The sequence below is a fragment of the Oncorhynchus mykiss genome, chromosome 5, assembly GCF_057628025.1.
Source record: "Oncorhynchus mykiss isolate SJ-2025 chromosome 5, ASM5762802v1, whole genome shotgun sequence".
Classification (NCBI taxonomy): Eukaryota; Metazoa; Chordata; class Actinopteri; order Salmoniformes; family Salmonidae; genus Oncorhynchus; species Oncorhynchus mykiss.
The window spans coordinates 86,877,451-86,898,342 of record NC_143026.1 but is presented as its reverse complement, the minus strand read 5'-3'; the positions used below and the strand labels follow the sequence as shown (position 1 = coordinate 86,898,342).

The following is a 20,892-nucleotide window of genomic DNA, read 5'->3' as shown; positions in this document are numbered from 1 at the left end:
ACCTTTGAAAAAAATACACTGCTTGGGACCTACCAGTTCACTGCTTGGGCCCTACCGGTACACTGCTTGGGACATACCGGTATACTGCTTGGGACCTACCGGTACACTGCTTGGGACCTACCGGTACACAGCTTGGGACCTACCGGTACACTGCTTGGGACCTGCCGGTACACTGCTTGGGACCTACCGGTACACAGCTTGGGACCTACCGGTACACAGCTTGGGACCTACCAGTACACAGCTTGGGACCTAACGGTACACAGCTTGGGACCTACTAGTACACTACTTCGAACCTACAAGGGATGTTTCCTTTTCTCCAGTCCCAGAGTGTAGCCTGAAGGATTTGTTTTCTCCCAGATAGAGTTTGATTACAGGCCTGTACAGTGTTGAGTGATGTAAAGCACTTACTACACCAGCAGTGTAGTTTATTTTTCCTGACACGTGCATACTTCCATGTGCCTGCTGAGTGTGTGACACCTCTGTGACTGTTTTCCTCCCTGTGTTAACAACTGCTGTCAGTCTGTAGACAGTATAGACATTGGTGCCGTGGATGTCCTGGAGACAGACAGACACACACCTCCAGTTTATCCATGCACCTCTAGTAATTCCACAACAGGAAGTATCCATCATCATGCCTTCTAGATAATGCCTCTCTCAGTAATAGGGATGGGCGTTTGAAATAATTTCACTATTTTATAATATCACAAATAACCGTGCCCATCCCTACTCAGTACTGTCTAACATCACACTGTACCTGGCTGAGACTGTGTAATGCTGTCCACCACTGATTACTGTCCACCACTGATTACTGTCAACTAGAGGTCGACCGATTCTGATTAATTCCGATTAATCTGCCAATTTTTTATATACGTATATACACATTTGTAATAAATGACAATTACAACAATACTTAATGAACAATGAACACTTTTGTTTTAACTTCATATAATACCTAAATAAATTCAATTTAGTCTCAAATAAATAATGAAACATGTTCAATTTGGTTTAAATAATGCAAAAACACAGTTTTGGGGAAGAAAGTAAAAGTGCAATATGTGCCATGTAAAAAAAGCTAATGTTTAAGTTCCTTGCTCGGAACATGAGAACATACAGTTGAAGTCGGAAGTTTACATACACTTAGGTTGGAGTCATTAAAACTCGTTTTTCAACCTCTCCACACATTTCTTGTTAACAAACTATAGTTTTGGCATGTCGGTTAGGACATCTACTTTGCGCATGACACAAGTCATTTTTCCAACAATTGTTTACAGACACATTATTTCACTGTATCACAATTCCAGTGGGTCAGAAGTGTACATACACTAAGTTGAATGTGCCTTTAAACAACTTGGAAAATTCCAGAAAATGATGTTACGGCTTTAGAAGCTTCTGATAGGGCAATTGACATAATTTGAGTCAATTGGAGGTGTACCTGTGGATAAATGTCAAGGCCTACCTTCAAACTCAGTGCCTCTTTGCTTGACATCATGGGAAAAACAGAAGAAATCAGCCAAGACCTCAGAAAAAAATTGTAGACCTCCACAAGTCTGGATCATCGTTGGGAGAAATTTCCAAAAGCCTGAAGGTGTGTGTGAGCAAGGAGGCCTACAAACCTGACTCAGTTACACTAGCTCTGTCAGGAGGAATTGGCCAAAATTCACCCAACTTATTGTGGGAAGCTTGTGGAATTTTTACTAGTATTAAATGTCAGCAATTGTGAAAAACTGAGTTAAAATGTATTTGGCTAAGGTGTATGTAAACTTCCAACTTCAACTGTATGAAAGCTGGTGGTTCCTTTTAACTTCAATATTCCCAGTTAAGAAGTTTTAGGTTGTAGTTATTATAGGAATTATAGGACTATTTCTCGCTATACCATTTGTATTGCATATACCTTTGACTATTGGATGTTCTTATAGGCACTTTAGTATTGCCAGCCTAATCTCTGGAGTTGATCGGCTTGAAGTCATAAACAGCGCTGTGCATCCCAGCATTGCTAAGAGCTGCTGTTTGAATGAATGCTTACGATCCTGCTGCTGCCTACCACCACTAAGCCAGACTGCTCTATCAAATACCAAATCATATACTTAATTATAATATAATTGTCACGTTCTGACCTCTATTTCCTTTGTTTTTGTATTTATTTAGTATGGTCAGGGCGTGAGTTGGGTGGGCAGTCTATGTTTGTTTTTCTATGTTTTGGGGCAGTTCTATGTTTTCGGCCTAGTATGGTTCTCAATCAGAGGCAGGTGTCATTAGTTGTCTCTGATTGAGAATCATACTTAGGTAGCCTGGGTTTCACTGTGTGTTTGTGGGTGATTGTTCCTGTCTTTGTGTAGTATTCACCAGATAGGCTGTATTAGGTTTTGAGTTCTCACGTTTCTTGTTTTTTCGTTAGTTTGTTCATGTATAGTGTCGTGAATAAAATACAATGAACAACCACCACGCTGCGCTTTGGTCCGCCTCTACTTCACAAGAAGAGAATCGTTACAGAATCACCCACCACAACAGGACCAAGCGGTGTGGTAATGGGCAAAGGAAAAAGCAGCAGCAGGAGCAGCGCGAGGAGGTATGGACATGGGAGGACGAATTAGACGGAAGAGGACCCTGGGCTCAGCCAGGAGAATATCGCCGTCCCAAAGAAGAACTGGAGGCGGCGAAAGCGGAGAGGCGCTGGTATGAGGAGGCAGCGCGGCGTCGTGGATGGAAGCCCGGGAGTCAGCCCCAAAAATTTCTTGGGGGGGTCTAACAGGGAGTATGGCTACGCCAGGTAGGAGACCTGAGCCAACTTCCTGTGGTTACCGGGGGGCTAGAGAGACCGGGCAGGCACCGTGTTATGCTGTGGAGCGCACGGTGTCCCCAGTGCGGGTGCACAGCCCGGTGCGGTACATTCCAGCTCCGCGTATCGGCCGGGCTAGAGTGGGCATCGAGCCAAGTGCCATGAAGCCGGCTCTACGCATCTGGTCTCCAGTGCGTCTCCTTGGGCCGGCTTACATGGCACCAGCCTTGCGCACGGTGTCCCCGGTTCGCCTGCATAGCCCAGTGCGGGCTATTCCACCTCGCCGCACTGGCAGGGCGACCGGGACCATTCAACCGGGTAAGGTTGGGCAGGCTCGGTGCTCAAGAGCTCCAGTGCGCCTGCACGGCCCGGTCTATCCGTCACCACCTCCACACCCCAGCCCTCCGGTGGCAGCTCCCCGTACCAGGCTGTCTCTCCGGCCCATCCGTCCAGAGCCTTCCTCCTCTCCAGCGCTGCCGGAGTCTCCCGCCTCTCCGGCGCTACCAGAGCCTTCCTCCTCTCCAGCGCTGCCGGAGTCTCCCGCCTGTCCGGCGCCTCTGCCGGAGTCTCCCGCCTGTCCGGCGCCTCTGCCGGAGTCTCCCGCCTGTCCGGCGCCTCTGCCGGAGCCTCCCGCCTGTCCGGCGCCTCTGCCGGAGCCTCCCGCCTGTCCGGCGCCTCTGCCGGAGCCTCCCGCCTGTCCGGCGCCTCTGCCGGACCCTCCCGCCTGTCCGGCGCCTCTGCCGGAGCCTCCCGCCTGTCCGGCGCCTCTGCCGGAGCCTCCCGCCTGTCCGGCGCCTCTGCCGGAGCCTCCCGCCTGTCCGGCGCCTCTGCCGGAGCCTCCCGCCTGTCCGGCGCCTCTGCCGGAGCCTCCCGCCTGTCCGGCGCCTCTGCCGGAGCCTCCCGCCTGTCCAACGCCGCCAGCGCCGCCCGTCTGCCCAGTGCCGCCCGTCTGCCCAGCGCCGCCAGCGCCGCCCGTCTGCCCAGCGCCGCCAGCGCCGCCCGTCTGCCCAGCGCCGCCAGCGCCGCCCGTCTGCCCAGCGCCGCCAGCGCCGCCCGTCTGCCCAGCGCCGCCAGTGCCGCCCGTCTGCCCAGCGCCGCCAGTGGCGCCCGTCTGCCAGGAGCCGCCAATGCCGCCCGTCAGCCAGGAGCCGCCAGTGCCGCCCGTCAGCCAGGGGCCGCCAGTGCCGCCAGTCAGCCAGGGGCCGCCAGTGCCGCCAGTCAGCCAGGGGCCGCCAGTGCCGCCAGTCAACCAGGGGCCGCCAGTGCCGCCAGTCAGCCCAGCGCCAGCGCCGCCAGTCAAGCAGGGGCCGCCAGTGCCGCCAGTCAGCCAGGGGCCGCCAGTCAGCCAGGGGCCGCCAGTGCCGCCAGTCAGCCAGGGGCCGCTAGAGCCCCTCCGCCCGGAGCAGCTGTCCCTCCGCCCGGAGCAGCTGTCCCTCTGTCCCGAGCAGCTGTCCCTCTGTCCCGAGCAGCTGTCCCTCTGTCCCGAGCAGCTGTCCCTCTGTCCCGAGCAGCTGTCCCTCTGTCCCGAGAAGCTGCCCCTCTGTCCCAAGCAGCCCCTCTGTCCAGTGGGGTCATTGAGAGGGGTGGGCATGGTGAGTAAGCCACGGAGGCGGACAATAAGGCGGACTGAGACAATGGCGAAGTGGGGTCCGCGTCCCGCGCCAGAGCCGCCACCGCGGACAGACGCCCACCCAGACCCTCCCCTATAGGTCAAGGTTTTGCGGCCGGAGTCCGCACCTTTGGGGGGGGGTACTGTCACGTTCTGACCTCTATTTCCTTTGTTTTTGTATTTATTTAGTATGGTCAGGGCGTGAGTTGGGTGGGCAGTCTATGTTTGTTTTTCTATGTTTTGGGGCAGTTCTATGTTTTCGGCCTAGTATGGTTCTCAATCAGAGGCAGGTGTCATTAGTTGTCTCTGATTGAGAATCATACTTAGGTAGCCTGGGTTTCACTGTGTGTTTGTGGGTGATTGTTCCTGTCTTTGTGTAGTATTCACCAGATAGGCTGTATTAGGTTTTGAGTTCTCACGTTTCTTGTTTTTTCGTTAGTTTGTTCATGTATAGTGTCGTGAATAAAATACAATGAACAACCACCACGCTGCGCTTTGGTCCGCCTCTACTTCACAAGAAGAGAATCGTTACAATAATAAACACACAGAAATATGAGCCTTTGGTAATTAATATGGTCAAATCTGGAAACTATAATTTCGAAAACAAAACGTGTATTCTTTCAGTGAAATATGGAACCGTTACGTATTTTATCGAACGGGTGGCATCCATAAGTCTAAATATTACTGTTACATTGCACAACCTTCAATGTTATGTCATGTAGAATTCTGGCAAATTAATTACGGTCTTTGTTAGGAATAAATGGGCCATGCGGCCCACACTGCTGCATATACCCTGACTCTGCTTGCACTGAAAGCAAAAGAAGTGACACAATTTCCCTAGTTAATATTGCCTGCTAACATGAATTTTATTTGAACTACATACTGTATGTAAGGTTTTTAAAAATATACTTGTGCATTGATTTGAAGAAAGGCATTGACGCTTATGGTTTGGTACATTATTGCAATGATTGTGCTTTTTTCGTGAATGCGCTTTTGTTAAATCATCAAGTTGAAGTAGCCTGTGATTCGATGATAAATTAACAGTCACCGCATTGATTATATGCAACACAGGACAAGCTAGTTAAACTAGTAATATCATCAACCATGTGTAGTTAACTAGTGATTATGTGAAGATTGATTGTTTTTTATAAGATCCGTTTAGTGCTATCTAGCAACTTACCTTGGCTTCTTGCAGCCACACGGTCCTCTTGATGCTGCGCTTGTGTAACAGGTAGTCAGACTGCCACACAGTCTCCTCGTGGATTGCAATGTAATCAGCCATAATCGGCGTCCAAAAAGTCCGATTACCGATTATTATGAAATCTTGCAATCGGCCCTAATTAATCGGCCATACCTCCACTGTCAACCAGTGATTATTGTCCACCATTGATGTACTGGTAATGTTAGTGTTGATGGGATTTCTCTACATACATTATGGTGATGTCCTGTAATAGCCCCTCAGTTATTCCCCAATCCCCATGTTCCCTGAGTTAAAGAAGACTTAACTGCCCATTGTCTTTTCTCAATGCTTAAGAAAATACATTCTTTTATTTTCCTTTGTTCTCTATTTATTCTCTCTTTAATTGTCTTAGTCTCTTACGTCACTGTCTTTCACTCACTTCATGTCCCAGAATTCTCTCCCCTCCCCATCACACATCTCTGCCTGTTTTTCTCACTTCTTGACTCCCTCTCTCTCTCTATCTCTCTCACACTTGCACTCTCCTGCTCCCCCCCTGTTGCCGTGGTAATGGCCCCCTTCCCATCAAGACTGTTGTTGATGCCAGCAGCATACCACCCTGCATACCACTGCTGGCTTGTTTCTGAAGCTAAGCAGGGTTGTTTCTGGGTAGTCCCTGGATGGGAGACCAGGTGCTGCTGAAAGTGGTGATGGAGGGCCAGTAGGAGGCACTCTTTCCTCTGATCTAAAAAATATCTCAATACCCCAGGGCAGTGATTGGGGACACTGCCCTGTGTAGGGTGCTGTCTTTCGGCTGGAATTTTAAACGGGTGTCCTGACTCTCTGAGGTCATTAAAGATCCCATGGCACTTATCGTAAGAGTAGGGGTGTTAACCCTGGTGTCCTGGCTAAATTCCCAAACTGTCACCTAATAAAATTCATCCCATCTCATTCATCCATCTCCTCTCCACTGTGACTATTCCCAAGGTTGTTGCTGTAAATGAGAATGTGTTCTCAGTCAACTTACCTGGTAAAATAATGGATAAATGAAATAAGTCGGGATGATTTAGCTGTATCATTGGGGAAGGGTGTATAAGCCACACAGAGGTCATTGGGAACACTTCTGATTGGACTTCCTGATTGCTTTTTTAGAACAGTGACAATACTTAATGCTTACTGGAAATTATGATTTCTACTGTACACCTTTTCTCTTCATCCTCACTTCTCTGAAAGGAGTGTGTAGGTTGGGCTATAACTAGGGCCCAGAGTTTTTCTGGTCATGTCACGTAGTAAGCAAGAACTGTCAACTCCCCCTTTCCCCCAGTCTGTTTGACATCCTCCATTTTGCATTCATGTATCCAGTGTCAGTCGAGCTGAAGTTCCCTACTCAGACTCCCAGAGCTGATTGAACCATGGATGTTTAATGTTTCCGTCACATCACATGTCGGACTCTGACAACCATGGCCATGCTTCCTGGCCCCTTCTTCACACAAAGCTCATAATTGAATCCCTGCAATAAGGGATTTGTTTTTTGCTTGCGTACATCAGCCAACATGTTGTGATAAATACTTCCTGGATCTAGTCAGAAAACAGGATTCTTTGAAACTGCTGGAATGACAGATCTAGAGAATGGTACAAAATGCTCTCTCTCTCTTTCTCAGTTTCTTTCTGACTCTCTATCTCTCTCACTCTCTCAGTTTCTTTCTGACTCTCTTTCTCTCTCTCTCTCTCTCTCTCTCTCTCTATTTCTCTGTAAAATACTCTCCCCACTTTGTTGTGTTCAGTCAGTCTGATGACTCAGTCTGGTGTCCATTTTAGGCTGATGTTTTGGGTAATGGGGTAGGCTTAATTCTATACACTGAGTATACCAAACATTAGGAACACTTTCCTAATATTGAGTTGCATTCCCCCCTTTTGCCCTCAGAACAGTCTCAATTCATCAGGGAATGGACTCTACAAGGTGTTGAAAGTGTTCCACAGGGATGCTGGACCATGTTGACTCCAATACTTCCCAGAGTTATGCCAAGTTGGCTGGATGTTCTTTGGGTGGTGGACCCTTCTTGATACACACGTGAAACTGTTGAGTGTGAAAAACCCAGCAGCGTTGCAGTTCTTGATACCAACCGATGCGCCAGGCATCTACTATCATACCCCGGTCAAAGGCAATTAATTATTTTGTCTTGCCCATTCACCCTCTGAATGGAACACATACACATTCCTTGTCTCAATTGTCTCAAGGCTTGAAAATATGTTTTAACTTGTCTCCTCCCCTTCATCTACACACTGATTGCACAATTAATCAAATGGCCACCGGACTATTACATTGACTTGCTTGTAAGTAACCATTTCATGGTAAGGTCTACACTGTTGGTTAAGGGCTTGTAAGTAACCATTTCATGTGTTGTATTTGGTGCATGTGACAAATAAAGTTTGATTTGATTAAAGTGTTTAACAAGTGTTTAATAAGGGACATTAATAAGGGATCATAGCTTTCTCATGGTCATTCTATGTCATGGAAAGAGCAGGTGTCCTTAATGTGTTGTTACTCAGCGTACATTCTAGCTTCGATGTAGATAAGAGATGTAGATATGTTCTAGGTAGGGAGGGTCCTATACATTGGGCACATTCCAGTGATGCTGTGGATAGGAAGTGAAGGCTTAGTGCAGGGGCCTGTGACCATCTGCGTGTCATGGGACTTTGGCATCACATCAGTCAGTCACTACTTCGCTCACACAGTGAGTCATGCGTCTGTCTGTGCTGTGGCATCCTTTTTTCATATTATAATTGAAAAGTGGGTGGGTTTTCATTTTTCCAACACACAAGAATACATTTCTTTGCAAAGTATGAAATAATTATCAGCTACCTTGTCTTGCCTGGGTCAAGCGTAGTATTCGGCATGTGATGATGTAAATGCTTGGGGATTGTACCAATTCTATATCTAAACTGATCTGAGTGGCTGCATGAATAGAGCACCAGAAATCCATTAGCTTATTGCAGTGCCAGAATAGGTGCAAAAAAGCGCTGCTTATAGAGGTCGACCTTTGAGAACACATTGGGCAGGTCAGGGTTAAAAGAGATAGGTGGAAGTAACCTGTTTGAAATACACAAGTGCTTTCTACAGTCTGCCCATGCCATTAATGTGTTGTACATATTAAGGTTTTACTGTTATCACACTTGTTGAAACTGATTCACAAACATAAGATGGCTAAACTGATGGCTAAACTGAGCTTCAATCTGAAACCATAGGGAGTCCTGTCTGTCTGTCCATTTTAATTCCACTTTGTAAAACAACAAAATGTGTGAAAAGGGGTGTGAATACTTTCTAAAGGCTATATATGTATATAACGGCTATATAGGCTATATGTATATGAGGAACCTTATACAGTGCCTTGCGAAAGTATTCGGCCCCGTTGAACTTTGCGACCTTTTGCCACATTTCAGGCTTCAAACATAAAGATATAAAACTGTATTTTTTTGTGAGGAATCAGCAACAAGTGGGACACAATCATGAAGTGGAACGACATTTATTGGATATTTCAAACTTCTTTAACAAATCAAAAACTGAAAAATTGGGCGTGCAAAATTATTCAGCCTCTTTACTTTCAATGCAGCAAACTCTCTCCAGAAGTTCAGTGAGGATCTCTGAATGATCCAATGTTGACCTAAATGACTAATGATGATAAATACAATCCACCTGTGTGTAATCAAGTCTCCGTATAAATGCACCTGCACTGTGATAGTCTCAGAGGTCCGTTAAAAGCGCAGAGAGCATCATGAAGAACAAGGAACACACCAGGCAGGTCCGAGATACTGTTGTGAAGAAGTTTAAAGCCGGATTTGGATACAAAAAGATTTCCCAAGCTTTAAACATCCCAAGGAGCACTGTGCAAGCGATAATATTGAAATGGAAGGAGTATCAGACCACTGCAAATCTACCAAGACCTGGCCGTCCCTCTAAACTTTCAGCTCATACAAGGAGAAGACTGATCAGAGATGCAGCCAAGAGGCCCATGATCACTCTGGATGAACTGCAGAGATCTACAGCTGAGGTGGGAGACTCTGTCCATAGGACAACAATCAGTCGTATATTGCACAAATCTGGCCTTTATGGAAGAGTGGCAAGAAGAAAGCCATTTCTTAAAGATATCCATAAAAAGTGTCGTTTAAAGTTTGCCATAAGCCACCTGGGAGACACACCAAACATGTGGAAGAAGGTGCTCTGGTCAGATGAAACCAAAATTGAACTTTTTGGCAACAATGCAAAACGTTATGTTTGGCGTAAAAGCAACACAGCTGAATACACCATCCCCACTGTCAAACATGGTGGTGGCAGCATCATGGTTTGGGCCTGCTTTTCTTCAGCAGGGACAGGTAAGATGGTTAAAATTGATGGGAAGATGGATGGAGCCAAATACAGGACCATTCTGGAAGAAAACCTGATGGAGTCTGCTAAAGACCTGAGACTGGGACGGAGATTTGTCTTCCAACAAGACAATGATCCAAAACATAAAGCAAAATCTACAATGGAATGGTTCAAAAATAAACATATCCAGGTGTTAGAATGGCCAAGTCAAAGTCCAGACCTGAATCCAATCGAGAATCTGTGGAAAGAACTGAAAACTGCTGTTCACAAATGCTCTCCATCCAACCTCACTGAGCTCGAGCTGTTTTGCAAGGAGGAATGGGAAAAAATGTCAGTCTCTTGATGTGCAAAACTGATAGAGACATACCCCAAGCGACTTACAGCTGTAATCGCAGGAAAAGGTGGCGCTACAAAGTATTAACTTAAGGGGGCTGAATAATTTTGCACGCCCAATTTTTCAGTTTTTGATTTGTTAAAAAAGTTTGAAATATCCAATAAATGTCGTTCCACTTCATGATTGTGTCCCACTTGTTGTTGATTCTTCACAAAAAAATACAGTTTTATATCTTTATGTTTGAAGCCTGAAATGTGGCATAAGGTCGCAAAGTTCAAGGGGGCCGAATACTTTCGCAAGGCACTGTATCTGCCCAACCCAGTCACATTGGAGTTTCATATGCTCAGTGGCAGAAAAGTGAGTTTCCTGAAGGAAGATGATATCCTTTTTTAGTGCTAAGAGCATTTCTTTCCCCTTTTGATTACTTTCGGTAAACACCTAATATTCTGGAAAGTTAGATTTAACCGATGTTATCCTCTTAAATATAAGTAAACCCTTAAAGAAACAATTGCATGTTGCTGCGACATCCTAAATATTACATCATCATCATGTTGTATCATGAGAGGGTTAAGGTCCTTGCTCAATGGCACATCAACAGATTTTTCACCTAGTCGGCTCGGGGATTCAAACCGGCAACCTTTCGGTTAATGGCCCAACACTCTGAACCGCTAGGTTACCTGCTGTCCTATTGCTATACAAACCCTAGCCAAACCTACATTACCCAGAGACAATGAAGTGCTGTAGCCAGGAGTGTAGGCAATCCCGTTGCCCCACACCATCCAGAGTTGATATTTAGCTTACTGTTTACTTAATAAGGGTGTAGTAGTAGTGCGTTTCTGATGCCCTACAGTATACTTCCCAAGACTTATCCCCAATAACCTTATGTAATGCTTTTAATAACATTACTTATCACTAATACGGCAATTATTGGACCCAGCACAGCCTGAGGCGTGTGTGTGTATGCGTGTGTGTACGTCCTGTTGTTTTCATCATGGCTCAGAGCGAGCCCTGAGGCTTGTGTGTGTGTGTATGCGTGTGTGTACGTCCTGTTGTTTTCATCATGGGTCAGAGCGAGCTCTGAGGCGTGTGTGTGTGTGTATGCGTGTGTGTACGTCCTGTTGTTTTCATCATGGGTCAGAACGAGCCCTGAGGCGTTTGCTTTCATCTTAAAGTAAATGTTTTGCCACGTTTAATGTACTTAATATCTGTGAACTGGAAAGAGAGAGAGAGTAAGAGAGGATGTTAATGGCTACTATTGTTTTGCGATGTGAGATGGGTTTGTATGAGGAGGCTGCTCGGGCTGCCTGAGCTTCAGAATTACCCGCCCTTATACCGGCCCGGCCTGATGGACCTGTTCTATCTTACACACAAAGGAATACAGCAGTACACTGACCTTAGGACCAATGATGTAATCAACCATAGAGTGCATACTCATCTGGCATGCTGTCACGTTCTGACCTTGGTTCCTTTGCTATGTTTTTGTTTTAGTATGGTCAGGGCGTGAGTTGGGTGGGTTGTCTATGTTCCGTTTTCTATGTTGTGTTTTTGCGTTTGGCCTGGTATGGTTCTCAATCAGAGGCAGGTGTCGTTAGTTGTCTCTGATTGAGAATCATACTTAGGTAGCCTTTTTCCACCTGTGTTTCGTGGGTGTATATTTTTCCGTTTCAGTATTTGCACCATTCGGGACTGTTTCGGTTTTCTTTTTGAAACACCCATCACCAAAGGACCAAGCAGGCAGCAGCAGTAGCAGCAGCGATCGCAGGACATGGGAGGAGATCCTGGACGGCAAAGGACCCTGGGCACAGGCAGGAGGATATCGCCGCCCCAAAGCTGAGCTGGAGGCAGCGAAAGCCGAGAGGCGGTGGTATGAGGAGGTGGCGCGGCTGGAAGCCCGAGAGGCAGCCCCAAAAATGTATTGGGGGGAGGCACACGGGGAGTATGGCTTAGTCAGGTAGGAGACCCGAGCCAACTCCCCGTGCTTACCGTGGAGAGAGAGGGACCGGGCGTCATACTGGTCAGGCACCGTGTTATGCGGTGGAGCGCACGGTGTCCCCAGCTACGTCCCAGCTCCCCGTTTCGGCCGGACTAGAGTGGGCATCGAGCCAGGTGCCATGAAGACGGCTCTGCGCGTCTCCAGTGCGTCTCCCCGGGCCGGGGTACATGGCACCAGCCTTACGCATGGTGTCCCCGGTTCGCCAGCACAGCCCAGTGCGGGCTATTCCACCTCGCCGCACTGGCCTGGCTACAGGGAGCATTCAACCAGGTAAGGTTGGGCAGGCTCGGTGCTCGAGACCTCCAGTGCGCCTTCACGGTCCGGTCTATCCGGTGCCACCTCCACGCACCAGCCCTCCGGTGGCAGCCCCCCGCACCAGGCTGTCTCTCAAACTCCTCCCTACAGGTGCTCCCGCCTGTCCAGCGCTGCCAGAGCCTTGCTCCTGCCCAGCGCTGCCAGAGTCTCCCGCCTGTCCGGCGCTGCCGGAATCTCTCATCCATTCGAGACCCATTGCTAGGGTCCCCAGTCCGAGGTCGGCAGTGAGTGTAGCCGTTCAAAAGAGGCCACGGAGGCGGTTGAGGAGGCGGACAAAGACTATGGTGGAGTGGGGTCCACGTCCCGTGCCAGAGCCGCCACCACGGACAGACACCCACCCAGACCCTCCCCTATAGGTTCCGGTTTTGCGGCCAGAGTCCGCACCTTTGGGTGGGGGGGGGGGGGGTACTGTCACGTTCTGACCTTAGTTCCTTTGTTATGTCTTTGTTTTAGTATGGTCAGGGCGTGAGTTGGGTGGGTTGTCTAGCCTTTCTCTACCTGTGTTTCGTGGGTGTTTATTTTTCCGTTTCAGTGTTTGCACCATTCGGGACTGTTTCGGTTTTCTTTTTGATTCTCTTGTTCTTTTGTATTTTGTATTCATTAAATCATGAAATCATTATGGATACGTACCACGCTGCATTTTGGTCCGATCCTTGCTACTCCTCGTCAGAAGAAGAGGACGAGAATCGTTACACATGCTATTACACAAACACACACACATCACTGCATCCTGCTCTTACACAGGTCGCAAACATGCATCTGTGGCCCCAGGCTGGTTTCCTGAATCAGATGGTGTCTTTTAAATCAAATCAATTCAAATTGTATTGGTCACATACACATATTTAGCAGATGTTATTGTGGGTGTAGCGAAATGCTTGTGTTCCTAGCTCCAATAGTGCAGTAATATCTAACAATTCACAAGAATACACACAAACATAAAAGTAAACTAATGGAATTAAGAAACAGATAAATATTAGATTGAGCAATGTTGGAGTGGCATTGACTAAAATATAGTAGTATAGAATACAGTATATACATATGGGATGAGTAAAGAAGTATGTAACATTATTAAAGTGACTGGTGTTCCATTATTAAAGTGTCCAGTGATTCCAAGTCTATGTACATAGGGCAGTAGACTCTAAGGTGCAGGGTTGAGTAAATCGGCTAGTGATGGCTATTTAACAGTCTGATGGCCTTGAGATAGAAGCTGTTTTTCAGTCTCTCGGTCCCAGCTTTGATGCACCTGTACTGACCTCGCCTTCTGGGTGATAGCTGTGTGAACAGGCAGTGGCTCGGGTGGTTGTTGTCCTTAAAGATCTTTTTGGGCTTCCTGTGACATTGGGTGCTGTAGGTGTCATGGAGGGTAGTTTTTCCCCCAGTGATGCGTTGGGCCGACCGGACCACCCTCTGGAGGGCCCTGTGGTTGCAGGCGGTGCAGTTGCCGTACCAGGCGGTGATGAAGCCCGACGGGATGCTCTCAATTGTGCATCTGGAAAAGTTTGAGGGTTTTAGGTGACAAGCCACATTTCTTCAGCCTCCTGAGGTTGTAGAGGTGCTGTTGCGCCTTCTTCACCACACTGTCTGTGTGGGTGGACCATTTCAGGTCGTCAGTGATGTGTATGCCAATGAACTTAAAGCTTTCCACCTTCTACACTCTGGTCCCGTCGATGTGGATAGGGGTGTGCTCCCTCTGCTGTTTCCTGAAGTCCACGATCATCTCCTTTGTTTGGTTGACATTGAGTGAGAGGTTGCTTTCCTGACACCATACTCCCAGGGCCCTCACCTCCTCTCTGTAGGCTGTCTCGTCATTGTTGGTAATCAGGCCTACTACTGTGTCATCTGCAAACTTGATGATTGGGTTGGAGACATGCAAGGCCACGCAGTCATGGGTGAACAGGGAGTACAGGAGGGGGCTGAGCACGCACCCTTGTGGGGACCCTGTGTTGATGATCTGATAGCCTTGTGTGTGTGTGTGTGTGTGTGTGTGTGTGTGTGTGTGTGTGCGTGTGCGTGTGCACCAGAAGACCCCTCCTCTTTGCGGAGCCTCCTGCAGTGACCGCTCACTTCCCCATCTCCCACCTCTCCCTCCCTCCCTCCCTCCCTCCCTCCCTCCCTCCCTCCCTCCCTCCCCAGAAACATGATCTTTCTCCAGGGATTTTTTGTCAATATCCCTCTCTCTTACCCTCCACCCCTGTTCTGATTGGAATAGCAACATCTATGTTATCATTTCTCCCCCCAGTTTTTGTCAGTTATGCCTAGAGTTTCATGATGTGTCATTAACCTGTCCACTAACCTGGAATCGATGTGTAGTACTTCCTGTTAGAATTAAAACTAGATTCACTGCATATCTCAGTCTTGGATGTTTATTATGAAATACTGTTTAAAGTCTGAATGTGGCTCTGATGGTCTCATCATTTCATTGTTCTCTGTGTTCTCTGGGAGGTCACAGAGTACTCACATGAATCTTGATGTCACAGAGTACTCACATTAATCTTGATGTCACAGAGTACTCACATGAATCGTAATGTCACAGAGTACACATGAACAGTGATGTCAAAGAGTACTCACATGAATCTTAATGTCACAAAGTACTCACATGAATCTTGTTGTCACAGAGTACACATGGACAGTGATGTCAACGAGTACTCACATGAATCTTAATGTCACAAAGTACTCACATGAATCTTGTTGTCACAGAGTACTCACATGAACAGTAATGTCATTGTTTGTATGATACAGCAACTTGTGTTTTTACAAGGCAGATTCCAATTCATATGTTATCTGTCTCTGTTGACACAATGCAAACCAATGATGGAAAGTTGCCATTCCAGACCATCTTCATAATGTAGTCTAGAATTGCAGAATCTGCAGACCTGAAATTAGAGGAACTAGAATTAGAACAACTTTTATTTCCCATAGGAACGTCATTTGTAGTGTCAGTTGGTTGTACATACAGGGACCAAAGTAGAAGCCCAGGTTTCTGTTTGGTTCTGGCCTGTAGATGGAAAGTAATACCATATATAGAATGATAATAATAAATGCCAATTAACTATTTTATCCAAAGTGACTTACAGTACAGTCATGTGTGCATACATTTGATGTACTGGTGGCCCCAGCAGGAATCAAACCCACGACCCTTGGCGTTGCAAGCGTCATGCTCTACCGACTGAGCCTCGCAGGACCAGTGGAAAGATAGATGTAGTAACTTTGTTAGTAACATTATGTTTTCTATGTATTGTGTTGCAGCTTTGACGTGGAGAATGGCCCATCAGCCAGCTGCAGTCCATTGGACCCTTCAGCGTCTCCCGGGTCAGGCCTGGTCCTACACACCAACTTCCCTGGACACAACCAGCGCAGAGAGTCCTTCCTCTACCGCTCAGACAGTGACTACGAACTCTCGCCCAAGTCCATGTCCCGAAACTCCTCCATCGCATCCGAACTGTAAGTTACCACACACGCACGCACATGCAGGCACATGCACGTGCACATGCACTCACTTACAAACACTCTTCTCACACACACACACACACACACACACACACACACACACACACACACACCATGAAGTGATCTGGTTGTTCTGATGAGTTTGTTTTAGTTACCATTTATCTCAGAATTTTTTCATTGCGACCAAAGAGAACAGACATAATTTTTAGCAAGCCTCTCCCTTATCGAAGGAATTAGGCACTTTACTATGTTTATTATGTAGAGTACAGTAAACATCTCATTGTCCTGTAGATTTTTGTCACACTGCACATTAGCCTATTAAACATATGCATTTTTAAACAGTTTTTAGTTTTTTATTGAATTCATTCATACATTTCCACCACTGTAGATGCTGTGTTTTTATTTTTAGAATACAGTTCTCTGCTAACAGTAGTGATGGATATTGGTCACAGCAGTTCACGCATTGATGAGCCATTAAATTGGGCAATAGCCAACCGAAACCCTCATAATAGCTCATCCAGATACAATGACAAATGCAACAACCCCTACAAATATGTACATTTATTATAATCCACATAGTAATTCACCCTACAAAAATCCCAGAATTTCTGGCTCTAATTTCTTGGTGTAAATACATTTGAACGTTGTGCTTATCGGTCTATAGAATAATTTGCATAATTTAGTGGAATTAAATTGGCCTGTGTGTCTATTTTTATTCTTCAACTGGTAATTGAAGTGCGCCTCCCATTCACCATTCAGGTGCAGGCTACAGGCTATCAGTGCGCCACCCAACACTTTACAATGTGAGCTGAAGGCATTTTGAATACATGTTTCTCACAAGTGTAGCAGGTTGTGAACTCTACAAACGTTTCCACTCCGAGAATGAGAATGGTAAATGACTGGAATTAACATATTCATTCAATACATTGGAATACAAAAGAAGCGATCCACCCATGATGGGCTAGTAGCAGGACAAAAGCCTCTTGCCAAGTTAATGAACATTTTAGGGACTTGAAATGTATTTATGGGTGTTTAATGGATGTTTGCCTACTAATGATACTAATGATAGCTCCATGTCATTTCAATAAAAACCTAGAACCCACCTGTCTCAGAATTTACTGAAATACATGTATTTTACACTATCAGTAGGCCTACATTGAGATAAATATCATAAAAGATAAAAACTTGCTGAACATGTCATCCTCCAAGCTCCGTGAAGCTCTGCTGTGCGGAATGCATATTAACAGTAGATTAGCTGGGACTCAAAGAGTAGCCTACCAAACATGATACTAAGACAATTTATTTCAAAAGAAAAAAATAGCATGTTTTAAGTGCTATAGTAGCTGAGGCTATAGTTGCTTCATGTCAACAAAACTCATCAAATCAAATCATATTTATTTATATAGCCCTTCGTACATCAGCTGATATCTCAAAGTGTTGTACAGAAAACCCAGCCTAAAACCCCAAACAGCAAGCAATGCAGGTGTAGAAGCACGGTGGCTAGGAAAAACTCCCTAGAAAGGCCAAAACCTAGGAAGAAACCTAGAGAGGAACCAGGCTATGTGGGGTGGCCAGTCCTCTTCTGGCTGTGCCGGGTGGAGATTATAACAGAACATGGCCAAGATGTTCAAATGTTCATAAATGACCAGCATGGTCAAATAATAATAAGGCAGAACAGTTGAAACTGGAGCAGCAGCACGGCCAGGTGGACTGGGGACAGCAAGGAGTCATCATGTCAGGTAGTCCTGAGGCATGGTCCTAGGGCTCAGGTCCTCCGAGAGAGAGAAAGAAAAAGGGAATTAGAGAGAGCACACTTAAATTCACACAGGACACCAAATAGGACAGGAGAAGTACTCCAGATATAACAAACTGGCCCTAGCCCCCCGACACATAAACTACTGCAGCATAAATACTGGAGGCTGAGACAGGAGGGGTCAGGAGACACTGTGGCCCCATCCGAGGACACCCCCGGACAGGGCCAAACAGGAAGGATATAACCCCACCCACTTTGCCAAAGCACAGCCCCCACACCACTAGAGGGATATCTTCAACCACCAACTTACCATCCTGAGACAAGGCAGAGTATAGCCCACAAAGATCTCCGCCACGGCACAACCCAAGGGGGGTCGCCAACCCATTAACTTGTTCTGCTCTTTCAGATAGGTTATAGCAACCAAAACATCTGGTCTGCATGGACCTCTGATAGGGTATAGCAATCAAAACGTCTGGTCTGCGTGGACCTCTGATAGGGTTTAACAATCAAAATGTCTGGTCTGCGTGGACCTCTGATAGGGTATAACAATCAAAACATCTGGTCTGCATGGCCCTCTGATAGGGTATAGCAATCAAAACATCTGGTCTGCGTGGACCTCTGATAGGGTATAACAATCAAAACATCTGGTCTGCATGGACCTTTGATAGGGTATAGCAATCAAAACATCTGGTCTGCGTGGACCTCTGATAGGGTATAGCAATCAAAATATCTGGTCTGCATGGACCTCTGATAGGGTATAGCAATCAAAACGTCTGGTCTGCATGGACCTCTGATAGGGTATAACAATCAAAATGTCTGGTCCGTGTGGACCTCTGTAGGATAATTTGGGAAAGTAAGCAAGCTTCATGAAGACGCCTTCAAAGATGCCCATTGGTGGTTTCAACTAGAATTAACGGGAACAATGGCTGACAATAAAATACTATGACGTGATGTGCTGTAACATGCTGTACCATCCTGCAAGCTGTGCTGTGCTGCAGTATTTATTTTCATTGGACATTTATTTAACTACTATATTTTTAACCGCCTGTTAAAAATTCTTATTTACAATGGCGGTCTACTCTGGGCAAACCCTTCACAGTCCTGACCAATAACTTCACAGTCCTGACCAATGTCCAATGTGCTTCAAACAAGTCAGTTCAGAACAAATTCTCATTTACAATGGCGGTCTACCCTGGGCAAACCCTCCCCTAACCTGGACGACGTTGGGCCAATTGTGTGCCGCCCTATGGGTGTCAGATCTCCCCAAGGAGATGTGGGTGTGGAGTCAGGCGCAGGAGGAACAAGTGCCGAAGGAAAAGGGCGTGTTATTAAACAAGCTCAAAATAACAGGACACCAGACCACAACAGTAGCCACAAAACCCCATTCAGACACAGTCCAGGGAAAAACCGCCTGTTAAAAATGAACTAAAGAAAACGCAACCCAAAACTAACTGACAGTCAAACGAAAACAATCCCGCACAAAAACCCTAACGAAAAGTCCAGATAAATACCCCCCCTAATTAACCAAAATTAAACCAGGTGAAACACAAAACAGGCATAACCAAAATAAATGGAAAAAGGATCGGTGGCAGCTAGTAGACCGGCAACGACGACCGCCGAACGCCGCCTGAACAGGGAGAGGAGCCACCTTCGGTGGAAGTCGTGATAATACCCCCCCCCCCCCCCACCCAACGCGTAGCTCCTGCAGTGCGCCGACACCTGCCCCGAGGACGACCCGGAGGGCGAGGCGCAGGGCGATCAGGATGGAGGTGGTGAAACTCACCCAGCAGAGATGGGTCCAAGATGTCCCCCATCGGCACCCAGCACCTCTCCTCCGGACCGTACCCCTCCCAATCCACGAGGTACTGCAGGCACCCCACCCAACGTCTAGAGACCAGGATGGACCGTACAGTGTATGCCGGACCCCCCTCGATGTCCAGGGGGGGGCGGAGTGACCTCCCGCACCTCAACGCCCTGTAGTGGACCAGCTACCACCGGCCTGAGGAGAGACACATGAAACGAGGGGTTAAAACGATAGTAAGAGGGGAGCTGTAACCTATAACACACCTCGTTTATTCTCCTCAGGACTTTAAATGGCCCCACAAACCGTGGACCCAGCTTCCGGCAGGGCAGGCGGAGAGGCAGGTTTCGGGTCGAGAGCCATACCCTGTCCCCCGGTGCGAATATGGGGGCCTCACTACGGTGGTGGTCAGCGCTCAACTTCTGTCGCTTCTGGACGGCTCTCCAAGTCTCCTTTGAACGCTGCACCCAATCCTCCACCGATGGATCCTCGGTTTGACTCTGATGCCAATTACTCTCAGGATAGCCCAACACGCACTGAAACGGCAACAGGTCCGTGGAGGAGTGGCAAAGTGAATTCTGGGCCATCTCGGCCCATGGGACGAACCTCGCCCACTCTCCAGGCCGGTCCTGGCAATACGACCGCAGAAACCTGCTCACATCCTGGTTCACTCTTTCCACCTACCCATTACTCTCGGGGTGAAAACCAGAGGTCAGGCTGATCGAGACCCCCAGACACTCCATGAACGCCTTCCAAACCCTGGGAGTGAACTGGGGACCCCGATCAGAAACTATATCCTCAGGCACCCCCTAGTGCCGGAAGACGGAGGAAGATCGGTAAGAAAGTCCACATACAGGTGTAACTTCCCTCTAGGCAGGTGTCTAGGAGCCTTACACTGAGCGCACACCAAACAGGAGGAAACATAAACCCTCACATCCTTAGCCAAGGTGGGCCACCAGTACTTCCCCCTAAGAGCCCGCACTGTCCTCTCGATCCCTGGATGACCAGAGGAGGGTAGCGTGTGGGCCCACCTGATCAATCCATCACGAACACCAAGTGGGACGTACCTCCGACCTGCTGGACACTGTGGTGGAGGAGGTTCTAACAAATGTCCGCGTCCACCTCCCATAACACCGGTGCCACCAGTCAAGAGGCCGGAAGTATGTGGGTGGGGTCGATGGGCCGCACCTCGGTATCATAGAGACGGGACAGTGCGTTGGTCTTCGCGTTACGGGAACCTGGTCTGTAAGAGATAGTGAAGCGAAATCTGGTTAAAAAAAAACATCGCCCACCTTGCCTGGCGAGGATTCGGTCTCCTCGCCCC

The 20,892-nt window shown here is 47.4% G+C and overlaps 1 protein-coding gene across 6 annotated transcripts in view; it reads left to right on the top strand.

The window, feature by feature from the left end:
* The window catches only part of pde4ba (phosphodiesterase 4B, cAMP-specific a), a 341,912-nt gene that overhangs the window by 239,954 nt on the left and 81,066 nt on the right, over positions 1–20,892 (top strand). For all 6 annotated transcript variants that reach the window (XR_016496356.1, XR_016496357.1, XR_016496358.1 and 3 more), the window contains one exon: positions 15,814–16,008. Coding sequence is in view for 3 of the 6 variants with exons in the window: in XM_090236202.1 (XP_090092328.1) it covers positions 15,814–16,008 (195 nt within the window). In the remaining 3 variants the exon portion in view is untranslated. The remainder of the gene's footprint in view (positions 1–15,813; positions 16,009–20,892) is intronic.